Source organism: Myotis davidii, unplaced genomic scaffold, assembly GCF_000327345.1.
Source record: "Myotis davidii unplaced genomic scaffold, ASM32734v1 scaffold266, whole genome shotgun sequence".
Lineage (NCBI taxonomy): Eukaryota > Metazoa > Chordata > Mammalia > Chiroptera > Vespertilionidae > Myotis > Myotis davidii.
The window spans coordinates 2270463-2287326 of NW_006300032.1; the positions used below are offsets into that span (position 1 = coordinate 2270463).

General features: G+C 40.4%; 1 protein-coding gene across 1 annotated transcript in view; it reads left to right on the plus strand.

The window, feature by feature from the left end:
* Positions 1 to 16864, plus strand: part of NHSL1 (NHS like 1) — a 119276-nt gene that overhangs the window by 80832 nt on the left and 21580 nt on the right. The window contains exon 3 of the mRNA XM_015572058.1: positions 7794 to 7918. Within this exon, the coding sequence (XP_015427544.1) occupies positions 7794 to 7918 (125 nt within the window). The remainder of the gene's footprint in view (positions 1 to 7793; positions 7919 to 16864) is intronic.

Here is a 16864-nt window from a genome sequence, read left to right on the forward strand (position 1 = left end):
ACACAAAAGACAGAATAGCAAAGACAGTCATTTAAAGGTCCAGGTCTTAACAAAGCACTATAGAGTGTTTAAACAAAAGGCTTTTTGTTTTGTTTTTGTGTCTGCAGCCAGTCTGCTGTTTCAGCAATTCTATTTTAATTCCTGATAAAGTGAGTAACTTGAGTGGCCTCTATATTTCACCCGGGGCAGCATAAAAATGCTACATTGAAGGTACTGTGGATAAGGTTTGTTATCATTCACCGAACAACTGAAGTCTCTAGTGTTGGTTCAGAATCTCTGCAGGCTACTTGATATTGAGTAACCTTGGTGATGCTCCACTACTGCCAGTGATAGGGCTTTTTCATTGTAAAGTGAAATGATATCACCTCCCATTTGGCTGTGCTCTGATGGTGCTGGGCCAGAACTGGCAGACCCGTCGGACTCTCACGTTCGTCCCGGGCATCAGGCAGCTTCGCCTCAGCTTCAGTCAGCTTGGGTGCTTCAAGTCTCCGTAAAACAATCCGTGTATGTGAAGAGAAGAAATGTTAACGTTTAGTTTTCTGCAATGGCAAATAACCTTTTAAGAGTCATGCTTTCCATGGTTTGCAGTGAAAATAATGCTAACAGTTGTATGCAACCCCCTTAAGTTTAATACTTAATTCTTTACTTTTGGGGAAGGTTTGTATTCCACTCTAATAGGAATTAGCTATAGAGAGAGTTGTTAATCAAAATGACCTTTTTTTTTTACTCTTCTACATAAAATGAGATGGCTTGCAGTGTTTAATATCAACATCACTGATCCCAGGCTGTAGGGGGAAAGGAACTCTTTCCAGTTTGTTAATATATTAGTCAGCACTAATAAATTCATTTCCTTTTTGTTGAGCTGGTGACACAATTAATGTGTGCTTTTTCGTCTCTAATACTCCATCTTCCCCATCCTGATCACTTTATTTTGCCAAACACACTATGTAAATTGAATGAGAAGTCATTTGGAATTGTGCTAAAATAACTTAGGCATAGGAATTTGGCAGCCTTTTTATCATTCTCCCCCCTCTCTTGGCAAAGAAACCCACTTGTTACAAAGATGGCATTCCATCACCATCTCCTCTTTTCTACATTATTCCTCCCCCAAACTTTTTCTGGGAGGTTTCTCTGTAAAATGAAGCTTTCCTGTGACATCTGGTCTACCTGAACAGAAATCTTTTGGGAGTTGCCCATGATTTAGTTAGTTTTTCAATGTGGATTTGGTCAGTCCCCTAAAGGTCGACCAAGACTAAATTTCCTGGTTAGATACCCTGATAGAGCATTACACAATATCTTCCCTATTTCATCCTCTCCCACCTGTTCTCCCCTCATCCTCTTATTTCTTGAACATAATAAATACTGATGGGATGGCTGGTATAATTTGGAGAACCACTGCTCCATAAATTGTCATGTGAACTTCTTTATCTGTCAACTAATTTGTAAGTACCTTGAAAGTGGGAATATATCCCTTAAGCCCCACTAGCTCAATGCAAGCTAGGATTTGAACACACAACTATTGACTTTCAGAGTTTGAGTTCTTGACTGCTGCCATTCATTACCTGGCTGTTGTTATCAGGTTTCTTGAGAAATTGAGTCATTGGCCCTTATTGGCCCTCTCTTTCTTACCCACATTTAAGGAAATTATACTCTAGCAGCTGGAACATTATGTCTTATATGCACCATTAAGAGAGGAGATATTTACTTTTAGAACTTTTAGAGGGACTTGGGCTTAACCATTAAACCCATAGATATTCTCCTTTTCCTTTTATGTTTTTATGGTGCTTAGGGTGCTAAGTATCATTGACATGAGATTGATGAAGAAGTGTTTTATGGTCTCAAATATGCATTTACTGGAAGATAAATTTGGACTTAATACTCCATATGTAGGAATACTCTTTTATGTCATTGTAGGTATTGCTATATAACTACATATAAATTATTACCCTAAAGGGGAGAGGGGAGAAAAGAATGAATCATTAATGTAATACTAAAACAAAAGGGCATACTTATTTGGAATCTATCATTAAAATTGCTTTAAAATTATCTAGGAAAATATCCATTGAAAAGATCTATATTAAATCTATGGTGCTTTAAGCTTTCACATAGCTTTTCAACACACTCGATATGCTACAAATTACTGAATAATTCAAACAATTGACCATTTATAATTATGTTATAATTTGTTGATTCTTAAAGACAATTTAAGTATGTTAACGGTCAACTGTTTTTGAATAATTTAGGAAAAATACCGATATAATTTTGGAAAATTCAATATGCTTGACTAGCAAAGCAAAATCTTAACTACAGTATCAGTATGGTTTCTTTTTCTCTTCCAGTATTGCCACACCCAGTAAGTTCATGAACTAGAAGGTAAATCTCTTCTATTTTCAAATGCAGTTTGGTTTGATTTTTATTAAGAAAATAAGTTATCTAATATTTATAAAGCATAGTATTTGAGTGAAGTAAATTTTTCCTACATGCTTACTTGAAGGCTTAAACTAGATCCTTTAGCTGTGTCATAGCCAATACAGCGGTGAACTAAAATTGCCTTTCTTCTAAACATTGTAGGACTTGTGCTCTTAGTCCTCTGGTCCTGGATAAAGACATATAATAGAACTGGTTTTTAAGTGTTCTTGATAATCTGAGGGATAAGTAATGGGATAGGAGCTTGGAAATATGGGTCTACCAGAAATTTGACACCTGAGTTTCATAATTCATAAGACAAATATATCTGTTTCCTGTGGCAGGAAGCTTAGAGCATCATGGAAAGAAACTGACTGGGAAGACCCTATTTCCAAATGAGGTCACATATACAGATACCAGGGGTTAGAACTTCAACATCTCTTTTTGGGGGACACAGTTCAACTCCTAACACATACTTTCAGATCAAGGAACCTCTATACTGCCCTTGCTTTAGTAATTACCCTATATTAAATACATTCACCACCCACCTGGCTGATACCCTTCCTATATAAAATGTCTGTAAGTAGGAGGCTTTAGGTTATGTAAAACCAATTAAGTCATGACTGTAAGTTCTGCAGTGAGATCAGTTAACATATTTTAGCTCTATTTTGGATTGAGAGCAGTTAGAACTAAGTATCCCGGCTATTGGCAGTAAGAGAATCCCAGTATGATGTAGGTAGGTATTGCACATCCTTAGGAAAACATACAGCCTCATGATATTTTGATAAAGATGGAAACAACACCTTTGTAAGATGGTAAAAACTTAAAGAATTGTGCAGCCAAGCAAATCTTGTTATGGGCTTGCTTACTGGCTTTTAAAAGTGGGAGAGTTGGAGGTAGTTATGGTTTCCATGGTATATTCTGCCAGTGATGGCTGTGTTTGAGCATCTGCCACATAGAGCCAGCGTCTGTGCCAAGTTCCAGCTTACCCTCACCTAGTCTCCCCACGGAGAGCAGCTCAGTGGGTCGTGCTACTGAGTGATTCTCATGGCAGATCCCAGGAGGAGTGACGTCCGGGCTTACAGAGGTGGAACCTGAGTTTCCAGGAGGCGAAAATGTCCCTGAGGTCTCAGAGGTGTAGGTGGTGCCAGGTCTGTCTGGATTCCAGACATTCAAGGGGCTCCTCCGTGCACTGTCCCCCATGGTCAGCCTCCTGAAACACAGAGGTTAGCCTGTCACTACTGTTGCATATTTTACATCCAAAGCCTCTCAGCCTCATTCAGTGATTGGAAATAAAACATTAAGTAACTGTTGGGGGAATGGTAACGGGGATCTGGAAGATCTCAGATTCAGTGTTATTCCTCTGCTTGGAAGAGTTACTAGAGTTGTGTTTGGATATTCTCATTTTCTCCCTTGCTTATGAGGTAGGATTGCTCTTTCTTGTCCCCTGTGAAGGTAGGTATGGCCATGTGTCTTGTTTTGTCTAAAGAAATAGTAGCGGAAGTAACCCCTGGGTCCTTCCGCAGAGGTTCCTATAGCAGGTGTGAAATGCACATTGTCCCAGCACAAGTGGGTGTGGGGTCGGGGGATAGGGGAGAGAGGAGCCTCTTTCTGCCTGGCTCCAGGTCCCTGAGCGACTATGGTGAGCAAAGGCCCTGCCAGCTCAGCTTGGATGAGGAGATGAGCAGAATGTGCAGCAAAGAGACTCTGATTGTGTTAAGCCCCTGAGGTTTTGGAATTCTGTATCTGCTGCATATTCTAGTTCAGCGGTTCTCAACCTGTGGGTCGCGACCCTTTGGGGGTCAAACGACCCTTTCACAGGGGTCGCCTAAGACCATCGGAAAACACATATATAATTACATACTGTTTTTGTGATTAATCACTATGCTTTAATTATGTTCAATTTGTAACAATGAAATTGGGGGTCACCACAACATGAGGAACTGAATTAAAGGGTCGAGGCATTAGGAAGATTGAGAACCACTGTTAGTTCACTGTGGCTGATTCAACAAATTAAAGAACATAACATATAAAGTGGAAGTTCACCAAGAGTTTCCAGTAGAGACAATTATTTGAAAAATAACTCTTTAAAGCTTCTTGCAGGAGACCCTCTTACCATCTCTAAAGTATTAAAACGAAAAGCCTGAAGAACAGCTTTGCTGCGTGAAAGTTTGGAAGCCAGAGCAGTATTAAATTCCCGGGATGGTTGGATAACCATCTCGTTCTGTGACATTATTTTTGTCCTTCTGTATTGCAAACGTTGGTCCACCAAGAAATGTTTGTTCATTGTTCTTGCACTAAAGAAAATAATTTGACAGGTAAGGAAGGAGGAGGAAATTGGTGGTTGGGAAACCAGAGGACACAGGGAACAGTGACACCTTTATCCAGGCAGCACCAGGAGAACAATAACAGGGTTTTACTCTTAATTTCTGTTGCAAGAGGAGCATGCGTTAAAGACAGATCTTCTATTACATTTAGTATCTTGTTTCTAGCCTGGAGTTGCAGGCATAACCCGGCTTTAAATTCTGCTTTGCCTTGCAGTTACTCTGTTGAGTGTGTGAAAAGTCTTTGTTTATTCATGATGGCTTGCACTTATATCTCACTCTACAGACAATAAACTCCGTTTTTAACGAACAAAGCCACGGTTTTAGAAACTGAGAGATGTTGCAACTTGACAAGAGACATTTTCCTACATTTCCCCTAGAGTTGGAATAAGATAAATGACAATGGATACTGAGGAGTTTATTAGATTTCAGGAAATTTGTAAGATTCAGAATATTGGTGATCTGCCATATATTTACTCTGCCTAGTTTAATCTTTGACCCAACATCAACTTTCATTTGATATCCTACTATTTGTTATATTACTATTTAAACATTTCTCTGACATAAACTTCATTGAGATAAAAGGAGGCGTTGCCTCTTAAACTAGGGTCAAACGGTGTCACACCGTTTATTAGGAGTACTAATAATTGCAAGACTTTTATGCTTTTAGCATAGGAAGAATAATTTTCCAGTATTTTGGTCTTTTAAGATGTAACATGTATGAGGTCATTTTTGTCATTTTAATATTCTTCTCGAGAATATTGTAACTAATATCAACTGTAGAGATGATCTAGTTCGGGAATCCTTGTTTCCTTGAAGGGGAATCTTCTTCAAACATTACCTGGCGTGGCATCCAGAATGCAATGCAGATTCTTAAAACAATAAAATTTTATCATTTCAAACATACTTACTATTGGGTCCATTGGTGAGGGGGAAACGACTCGTGAACAACAGAAAGACTACATTTAAAGGGACCTTGGCCTTCACTTTGTATTTTGTTTCGTGTGGCAAGTATTTGAATTACATGGTAAATGGCTGCAAGTGGTAACAGTTTTTATGGGTGTGTTTTACAAGGTGCACTCTTAATCCTTAGGCGATTCCAGTTTTGTAGGACCACAGAAAAGTTAATGCAATAGCACAAGTTAATGAAATGTAAAACTGTTGAGCTTGAGTGTTATTGTTTTTTAAATTTAGCTTTATGGTAGTTAACAAAAAAAAATTACAGAATCCCCAAATCGCATCGAGTAACATTTGAAAACTACTAATTATGCTCTATGTAACAGTATCTCTAGTATAGATTCTGGTTGTACTATTTATTTTTTTAGAAAAATTGTCAAATATTGGAGAAAATGTGAAAAGAGTAGGTTAGCATGAGTTAAATACTTATTAAAAAATAAGGTGTGTTCTGGAAGTTGCAGAAATTTTTTTAAAATTTACATTTTACACAATAGTAAGAGTGATTGCCAATTCAGCCCACAAATATCCCATAAGTGACTTAAATAATAATATTTAGCTATCTTTTGATTATATATGCACTTTTAAATTTGCTTGGCATTCTATTTGTGTTTGGTTTTGTTTTTAAATTCTCATCAAGGGATGTGTTTATTGATTTTAGAGAGAGAAAGGAAAGGGGGGAGAGAAAGAGAGAGATATCAATTGATTATAGGCACCCCAACCAAGGGTGGAACTCCCAACTTAGGTATGTGCCCTGACTGGGAATCAAACCCACAACCTTTTGGTGTATGGGACAATGCTCCAACTAAATGAGGCACCTGGCCAGGGCTAGCTTGGCATTCTAAAGATCCTCATGGCTATTTCAGTGGGCTTTTTAAAACTCTAATTTGTAGCCCTGGATTGGAAACTTTCCACTCCCACTGTGTGGTAGCTAAGGAGAGTGAGGTTTTTTTATTCCCTGGTTGGAGAATTTTTATCCGTGTACGAACGCAACTACTGCCTCCTCTTTGAAGAAGAATCATAGATCCCAGTGTTTGAAAGGAATTCTGAAGGTGGCCTACTTTGGTTCTGTGCTTTTACATGGTTTTGTAAAGCTGTGCAAAGAGGAAACTTTCCCAAAGCAAACACATTTGGCACTCCTTTAGCAAGCTGGATATTTAAAGGAACCCGTGGCAGATACTTTTGCAAGGCAAATGCTCCTCTAAGGTGGCATCTGGGTAGTGGGAAAGCTCCTAGGGCTTTATTATTTTTTTTTAAATATATTTTTGTTGATTTCAGAGAGGAAGGGAGAAGAAGAGAGATAGAAACATTAATGATGAGAACCATTGATCGGCTGGCTCCTATACGCCCCCTACAAGGGATTGAGCCTGCAACCCTGGCATGTGCCCTGACCAGGAATCAAACCGTGACCCCCTGGCCCACAAGTGACACTCAGCCACTGAGCCACGCCCACCTAGCAGCTCCTGGAGTTTTAAAAAGCCTTTGGAACTTGGCTGCACTCCCCCACTGATGACAGATTAGTGCAGTGGGTCCTCCTTGAGGACAGTGTCCAGTCTCTAAGCAGCCAGTGGCCCCAGTCCCCCTGTGATCCAGGGCATCAGGCCTCCTGTTTACCTGCCACTCGATGGTGCCAGGCATTCCTCTGTGGCCTGGCAGGCATCTCAGACTGCCACCAGCTTCATATTAAATTCGGCACAATGACTATAGGCTGTTTGGCACCCAAGTTAAAATGAGAACTACAAATGAGAGTGTTATCACCAGTGATTTCTCATGCCACTTCCAGCTGACGAGTCTAGGAAACAAGCCTAGCACGAGGATTGGTTGTGGGTTTTGATGTGGAATTACATAGGCAGTTGTGTGTCAAAAATTGACGCGGAGGGTTGCTGTGAGGTCTGAAGGTGGTCCCTGTAAAGTATAGGAGCTTGGCATGGAGTGTGTAGTAGTTGCTGTACTAATTCTTAGTCATTTTTATCATTTCATTTTTAATACTATTATTGTTTTAAAGTCTTATTATGCCTAGGAAAGTGTTACCAGAAGCGGTAAATAGAGAGGAGTAAAGGCCTTTGGTTCCTAACGCCCTTTCTGCGTCCTGTCCTGTGCCCCCTGCAGAGTGTGATCAGCTGCGGCGGGATGGCCACCGGAGCTCTCAGTACTACTCCCAGGGACCCACCTTCGCCAGCTCCGGTCCACCCAGCGATGAGTATCCAGACGAGGATGATGAAACAGATCAGAAGGTAAGGCTTCTAAATTCACCATGGGATCCCAGAACAGAAAAAGGAGATAAGTGGGAAAACTGGTGAAATTAGAACAAAGTGTGTGTGCTTTTTAGTTTAATAGTATTATCCCAAGCAGACGGCTTAGTTTTGATAAGTGTGCCATGGTTTTGCAGCACATCGACATTAAGGGAGACTGGGTAAGGGTACACAAGGAATTCTCAGTACTATCTTTCGTAAATATTCTCGAGGGCTAAAATTAGCCTGGAAAGAAAAAAAGTTCCTGATCCAAAGAAGTTATTAAAGGAGTACAATCAATATATTTGTGCATTTTGAATACTCTCTTTTGGGTAAAAGAAATAAAGTATCTTATTTCTGTTGTTTCGCTTTTTTCATGTGACCAAGAACCTAGTGAAATTACAAAGAAGAGCTCTAAGTATAGCAGCAGAGATCCAGCATGGGCAGTGCTTTTACTTAATATGATAGCGCTGGGCTGTTCGCTTTTGTGATATTGTTTCGTATCTGCATTCCTTTTTCTCACGCCATCTTTTGTGATATGTGCAAACTACTTAAGACAAATATATTTCTCGGTACTAAATGCACACGAAAGAATAAAAATGTATGGAGATTTTTAACTTACATAGTTTTATTTTTCATTTTATTAAGAAATGTTGACTGACACAAATCACCTAAACAAATAAGGTTTGATGAACAGGGTTTGCTTTAAAAACCGTTTTAAATTAACCTAAGAAATTTCAGTGGAATTTAGGTCAATACATCAAAGTCTTATTGTTTGGAGAACATTATTTAGAATTTATTATCCTCTCTCAAATAAGTAACATCAGAGAAAAAAAAGTAGATAACAGTTATTCAAAAATAGAAAATTACTACCTTAAATTTTTGGTTTTCTAATGAAGATTGAACCCAGGTTTTTATTACAGAATTAGAGGCCCCGTGCAGGAATTCATGCACCAGTGGGGTCCCTCAGCCTGACCTGCAGGATTGGCCAAAACCAGCTCTCCAACATCCCCCAAGGGGTCCCGGATTGTGAGAGGGCACAGGCCAGGCCGACGGACCCCACCGGTGCATGATCGGGGCTAGGGAGGGACACAGGAGGATGGCCAGCCAGGGAAGGACCACTGGAGGGCTCCAGGGCGTGTCTGGCCGGACTCCAGCAGCAAGTTAACCTACCGATCGGAGTGTCTACCCACTAGTGGTCATGTACATCATAGCAGCTGATTGATTGTCTGCCCCTGGTGGTCAGTGCAAGTCATAGCAAGTGGTTGAGCGGCCTTAGCATATCTAAATATATATAAGCCCAGCAACCATTATGGCAGAACCAGAACTACTGGTCACTATGGCCGCACTGACCACCAGGGGGCAGATGCTCAATGCTGGAGCTGCCTCCTGGTGGTCAGTGGGAGCACTGCTCAGGCAGAAGCCAGGCTCACGGCTGGTTAGTGCAGCGGCAGTGGTGGGAGCCTCTCCCACCTCTGCGGCAGTGCTAACGAGTGGTGAGCCAAGGGGTAAGGAGCGAGCAGACAAGGAGCGAGCAGTCGGTTCAGTTGGGAGCGAGGGGTCCCGGATTGCAAGAGGGCACAGGCTGGGCTGAGGGACCCCACCCTCCACCCCCATGCACAAATTTTGTGCACCGGACACTTGGCATATTAGGCTTTTATTATATAGGATGTCTTTCCTATTTCTGTAAAGGTGTTTGGACATATTAGGTTAATCCTTTGAAACTATAAAATACACAAAGAAAGTTTCTTACTATAATAGGAAAGCAGTTATTTCAAAGTTGACCTGGTCTTTAATTTTAAAAGCCTATTTTTTTCTCTTGTTGATATGAGTAAGAAAAATTAAAAAAATCAGATGATGAATTATATCATGAGGGTGTTGTTTTGATTTAAAATTGTTTTCAGGTTTATTGAAGTATAATTGAGAAATAAAATTGTATCTAGTATGATGATTTGACAAAAGTATATTTTATGAAATGATCATCACACTCAGGTTAATGAACACATCCATCCCCTCACATAGTTACCGTGTGTGTGTGTGTGTGTGACAGAGAGAGAGAGAGAGAGAGAGAGAGATGAGAGTGCTGAAGGTCTATTCTCTTAGCAAATTTCAAGTACACAGCACAGTATCATGTACTGGAGTCACCATGCTGTACATTAGATCCCAAGGAGCTTGCTCATCGCAGACTGAAGGCCCGTACCCTTTGGTCAGTGTCTGTCCATCTCCTTCACCTGTGAGATTTTAAAAACCCAGCTATACTTCAGCCTTTCTGTGGTGCTCAGGGAAGGGGAGCATTTAGTTTACAGTGGGACCCGGAGAGACAGGTGGTTTCTGGGTGCAGCCTAGGGAGTATGCAGAGTCCCCAGTGCAAATCGGCAAATTGGCATTCCAAGACCACAGATCTTCCTGGGAAATGGAAGCGTAATTTCTAAATTCTCACACAGCTGTTTAGTTCCCAGGTGCTCACACCTGAGAGAAGTTCAGTCTCTGTGAACGAGTTTCTACTCTTACGCGCATTGGCACGGACCCCTCCAAGCAGCCTCTCCCAAACGTGCGACAGAGTGTGGACAGGTCATTGGCCCTTATAAAACAAGGCTCCTGTCCTGTTGGAAATAAGTCAGGGATAATGATCACACACACACACACACACGCACACACGCACACACACACGCACACACACACACACACACGCACACGCACACACACGCACACGCACGCACACACACGACATGGCATGTCCTAGTAAGCATAAGAAGTACCTTATTCTATCATTTCTCGGCAGTTTAACATCTGATACGGATTTTTTGAGCAGGGAGATGGAACAGGAGTTCGCTCCATCCACAAATTTCGAGCCTTAGCTCTGCCACTTGTTTGTACCTCGCTCTCCCTCTCCCTTCCTCTCTAAAGTCAACAAACACATATTTTTTTAAAAGGATAAGATCTATATGAAAAAATTCAAATACTATAGAATACCACAAATAAGATTTGAATAAATGAAAAAACATATGCTCTGAGATTAGAGGACTCAATATCAAAAGCTGTCAGTTCTGCCCATGTTAATTTATAACATTAACACAATACCAATAACAACTTGAGCAGTTGGTTTGTTTTGGTTTGGAGTTATTTGAGGGGTGGAGGGAGGAGGGAGGGACTGAAGAGGCTGGATCTGAGGTTCATACCTGGACAAGCTGTGCAACTGAAGAGCAGTGAGGAAGGAAGAGTGGCAGGTGCTGACCCATGGAGTCAGGAATTACTCCAGTGTGGCCTCTGAATGTACAGACGAGTAGGACCAAACATTAAAAACAGTATGTAAAGTTCAGAAATAGACCCTAGTCTGCATGGGATTTAGTACCTGATCAAGTTGGCACTTGAAATCAGGTGGGAATCCAGTAACTATAAAGGGCTCCCAGCCAGCAATTTATGGTCTCCATGTTAAGACCAAGGCCCCTAACTACAACTCATGTTCTTAGTAGTGGCTCTAACAGTTGGGGTCATTGTTAAGTACAGAGTTTGTAGAAGTCAGATTGGAGGGGAAATTCTATTGGGAAAACCCTTTTCTTTGTATTTCCTAGATAGGCGGTGGGGATGGAGATGAAAGGTGAGGAGACCAGTGGACTGTCTTTAGAAGGGACACATGAGTTAAATGTTTAGGCTACAGATGCTCTGACATCAAAAGCGGTGCTTAGAACAAAAGCTTTACTCACATTCAACAAATACTGAGCATTTGTTATATATTTAGGACAGAAGCCCTATCCTAAAATGAGAGTTGCTAATAAGGTGAAGGTTAAGAACATATAAATTAGAACAGAGAACCTAGAAGACATCTGTTCTGGTTATTTATTCTGGATAATTATTTTAGAATAATAAATGCAAAGCATTTGCCAAGTAAACCTCAAGTTTATGTTATGAAGAAAGGTATTTTGCTAATGATATCCATATATGTCTTTCAAAGTGATGATGTAGTGTGACAAGAAAAACTTGTTTGAAGTGTTTTCAACTATATATGTTCTGTACATCATCTAAATATTAAACATGCTGCATGAAAAATGCTGTCTGCAAAGGGATGTAGGAATCCACAAAATACTTTTTATTCATCCGCAAAATCAGAGAGTAAATCATTACTTTAGTGTTGTTCTAGTCTTGACATTTCTGTTCTGTTCTTTCAGTTTTCATTGTGTGCCAGGTACTACTAAAGAGGTTATTCAGGTATTTGAAGGAAGTTCAGCTATAGATGCCAAAATACATCCTGAGTCGATAGGGCATTTCTCCAACTGCCATTGTCGGAGGTTATATTTGATGATATGTTCACCAAGTCACAGAAACGTTCATAGAGGCCCCATTGTCTCAGCAGAAAGCATGTCAGTCATGAGTTACTCAATCTCTTGTGTAAAATTCACCCCAAACAGATAAATGAGGCTGGGATTATGGCAATAAACAGTTGGCTTTAATAGTATTGATAGAAACTGAAGTTTTCTTTCCTATTTCCTGTTATTCTTTGAACTGGCATCTCAGGGTTTGTTTTAGCCTTCCATGATAAGAGATATTTGAATCAAAGGAGGACTTTGAAGAATACAAAGGATAGCAGCCTTGCTCTGTAACTGCAAATGGAGGCTTACATAACATGATGCTTGAGAGTGCTGGTCTGGGCCAGCTTTCCCACCTGTCCGTGGCAGCAGTCTTGGCTAAATTGCTCGTGAGCTTCAGTTTCCTCAACTGTAAAGAGTTATAAACCACATGTTCTGGTTTTCTCAGGACAACCCTGGTTTACAGCTGCTGTCCTGTGTAATTATTAATAGCACCACCTTCATGCTAAAAGGCAGTCAATAAAAGAATAGATCAACCAGAGGACTTGTATGCATGCATATAAGCCAAACCAATAGACACAGACACCAGGGGGATGCGGGCATGAGTGGGGGCAGGGGGGAAAATGGGGGGATAAGGACATATATGTAATACCTTAATAAAGAAAAAAAAAGAGTGGATAATAAATGTGATATTAGAATGCAGTGTGTACCCCAGTGAAACCAGTGAATTGCAGGCTCACAACAATATGCATGTGTCTTAGAAACATAATAACAAGTAAGTAACAGTGCAAAGAGCATGATACCATTTTTATAAAAGTCCAAATAAATGTAAACATCTAATTTAGGCATATTTATACACACTTACTTAAAAAAGAGGAAGGGAATGATTAACACAGTTCAGGAGAGTGGTTACCTCTGGGGAAGCAGGGAAGAGCATGGAGGTGGATGCAATTACTGGTAATATGGTGAGCGTGGGTTGGGTAGCGAGTTCCTAAATATTCATTATGTTGTACTATATACTCTGGATCTATGATTTACTCTAATCAAAAGATCATTAAAATAAGAAATTACTATATCAGTTAAAATGTATACTCTAATTACCTATTTTCATTATTTTGAGGAAAAGATCGCGTAATATGGGATAGTTTAAATCCAGACTATTTTAATTCAGTACATGGAGTACATGAAGAAAGTTTAGAGTCCTTAAAGGTCTAGGTTTTGTGATAAAGGGACTAATATGCTGAATAAGAGAGAAGGGACAATTAGTTACTTAATAACGTGGGTATGAAAACTACCTCCCAGCCAGATCATGGAGTTTGCTGGGAGGCCATGAACTGTGCTTTTGTGTGGATCCATGTCCACCACACTTGGTCTTCTGTGTTGTTGAGGTTGGGTCCGGAATGGGGGAAGGAAAAAGAGAGAACAATTGTAAGTCAGGATCTCTCGGGTCTGAGTAGAAGCAGCATGTAGCCAAGAAAGACTACAATGGTTTTGACACCTTATAAAACTATCTAGAATCTTCAAAACCAAGAGTCAACCCAAAAGAGATATAATTTTGGGAGTAAAATCACCAAAGACTAAAAGGACTAGAATGTACGTTGGTGTCCTCTTCAATAGTGTCCTATGTTGTTTCATCGGTTCAATGTCTATTCTTATGTAATACTTGCTAAGTGAATACTAGATTTAGCTGTTTATAATTATATTTTCTAATTTTTAAGAGCATAGCAGATTTTTTTTTTTTTTAAAGCCTGGTCTAATCTGTGTTTCACAGTTCAGCCTACTCTTTGGTAACTTGGCCATTTGCCAAAGAGACTGTACGGCAGGCTCCACTGTCCATCTGGTGGGAGGCTGCCTGGTTTCCAGCAGGACTTGGTGGGCTCTGAAATGAAGTCTACCAGCATCCAGAATCTACACAACCACCCCTGGGGGCAGGTGATCTCCCTGTTTGAATTAAGTGATTTGACATGAGGAATAGTGGTTTCTTAAGTTTTATTGGTGACTCTGCGTTCCTTCCAGGACCAGATTATGGGCTATTGGTGAACATTATTGACCAATTAACAGCTTTAAAAACTGCATTTAAGTTCTGAAAGCAAGGCAACTTCAAACTCAGTGTTTAAAAAAGTAACTCGCCCTATACTGAGGGTTTCCATTCCACTTGCCCACTTTTGAACTTTCCAGAAGTAAAGTTATTTTAGGCCACTTTCTTATTTGTAAAGTGAGACTAGTGCTGTGAAAATTAAATGAGGTACCAGTTCCTTTAAAACCTGTAACCCTGGGAAAGCCATGTAGAAATCAGTTACTAGATGGTGGTCCCTTTTTTATTTCTATGTTTTAAAACTATTTTTATTGATTTCAGAGAGGGAGAGGGAGAGAGAGATAAAAACATCAATAATGAGAGAGAATCATTGATTGGCTGCCTCCTGTATGCCTCCTACTGGAGATTGAGCCCATAACCCCAGCATGTACCCTTGAACGGAATCGAACCCAGGACCCTTCAGTCCACAGTTCTGATGCTCTATTCACTGAGCCAAACTGTACAAAGAGCTATTTAAAAATTCTGACATAACTCTCTTACAGTTCCGATTTAAAGGCTCCTAGAACTTACATTCTCATGGGAGAGACAAGATAAGTAACTAAAATATGTGTATACTGGTGATATGTGTGTATTAAAGAGAAGCTTAGAAAACAGAAAACGGGATATAAAATCTTGGGAAGGAGTTAAAATTTTAGGTAGGGTGAACAGCTAAGACCTCGACAGGAAGGGGACTCTTGACTAAACTAAGCACCTGAAGAATAAGAAGGTTATACTTGTGTGGATGTCTGAGGGAAGGACATGTCAAGTGGTGGGAGCAACAAGTACAGAGGCCATGAGGCAGTAGTGTGCGTGATGTGTACAAGGAACTTCGTGGAGGAGGATGTCACTGGGTAGAATAAACAAGGGACAGACCAGTTGGCGATGAGGTCATTGTTGGCAGGGGGCCAGTTCGTAGAGCACGTACGTAGGGTTTTGTAGGCCATAGTAAGGATCTGGGGGGTTTGAGAGGAGGAGCACCATGACCTGGCTGTGGTGCTGGGAAATCCACTCTTGGAAGGGGAGGAGCACGGGAGGGTAGTCAACAAGGACAGACGCGTGCAGGCCAGAGAAGAGGCTAAGGTAGTCATCGGGAGCGTTCCCATGATGTCAGTGCTGGTGCTGTGTTCTGCCATTGAGATGCAGGAGGTTTTTTCTGTGTTCCTGCTGCGTTTATAAATACTAGGAGGCATAGGTCAGGTCATTTTGGAAGTCATACCATCCTGGTTTTCTAATTTTCTTCAGTAGCTTGTAGCACTATCTAACAGTCACTCTGCATGGAACGTTACCTGTGCCCTGCTAGTCTGGGAAATTTTCTTGAAATGAAGGGAGCACTTTACAAAACAGATGATCTTTGTCAGTTGTCACATTGGAGCTGTCCCTGGTGACCGTCCCATGGTAACGAAGCTAACTGAAGTACCGTTCCATTGTGATAGTTATCGATTCTGACAACTAAAAGAAAAGTAGTTTACTAGGCCTGATGTGCACCGCTGAGTCGCATGCAAACCACAGAACCAAGCTCCTCCAGGTCCCTCAGCGGACGTCACACGAAACGGTAACCCTCTCCGCAGGATGTCGCCGTGCTGTTTATTCTCTGGCCATCTGAAGCTTTCCTTTCTTTTAAAACTTTCAGTTAGGATGTGCTTCTTACGGCCTTCGAGATTTGTGTTATATTTCAAGGTTGCCTGGGGAATTATTTCTATGTAAATATGTCAGAAAGTTGGAGTGACCTTTTAATTTACTAGATTAAGCTTCAACCTCAGACATGTGACCTTTATACAAATTGATATGAAATTCTCAAAATTTTCTTTAATTTATGTGTATGTGTAGCTACAATGTAAGAGTAGAGAATCTGTATTATAAATCAAACTTAACAAGAGTAGCATAACTGCAAAGGAGGCAGAAATAATTGATTTATGTCAGCCTGGCGTAGCTGCTGCGGCCGACTCAAAACATTCCTTTGTCTTTTCAGGATCTGTAGGAGCTGTAACCAGTGTCAGATCAAACATGAATGGATATGGTGTATTTAGTATCATGATTAAGATGTCAGTAACATATACTCCAATTATGTTCGTTATTTAATTACAGACATTTTATAGTTTCTTTAGGTGGAAAAGAAAGTAGTTTATCATTTTACATGTTTTATGCATAAAGAATTTAAAGTAAAAAATACTGAGATGTCTAGTTATGTAATTTATATTTTTATTTCTATAATGCATTTATTATGGATAGTCTTGCAATAAAAGAAAAGTGCAGGTACTTGTCATTTCATGGTTTTGTTTTCGTGAAGTCGCATTTATATGACCACCACCTTTATGGCCATGACATTTAACTGTCCTAGACATTTCCACAGCTATCATCTCATGAGGTCCTAAGAGTGCAGGATATTCCCATTTTACAGCAAGGGACCTCAACATTTAGGAACAGCCTAAAGGTCCTTTGACTGTAAGTTATAATGTGAATAGATTCAGGTGTTTGGATTCTTCACCTAAGACCATATCCCTAACACGCCAAACCATTTTCATCTGTTCTGTGTAGCCCTCTTCAGATTGTGGAGTGCGGTACTTGTAGAAT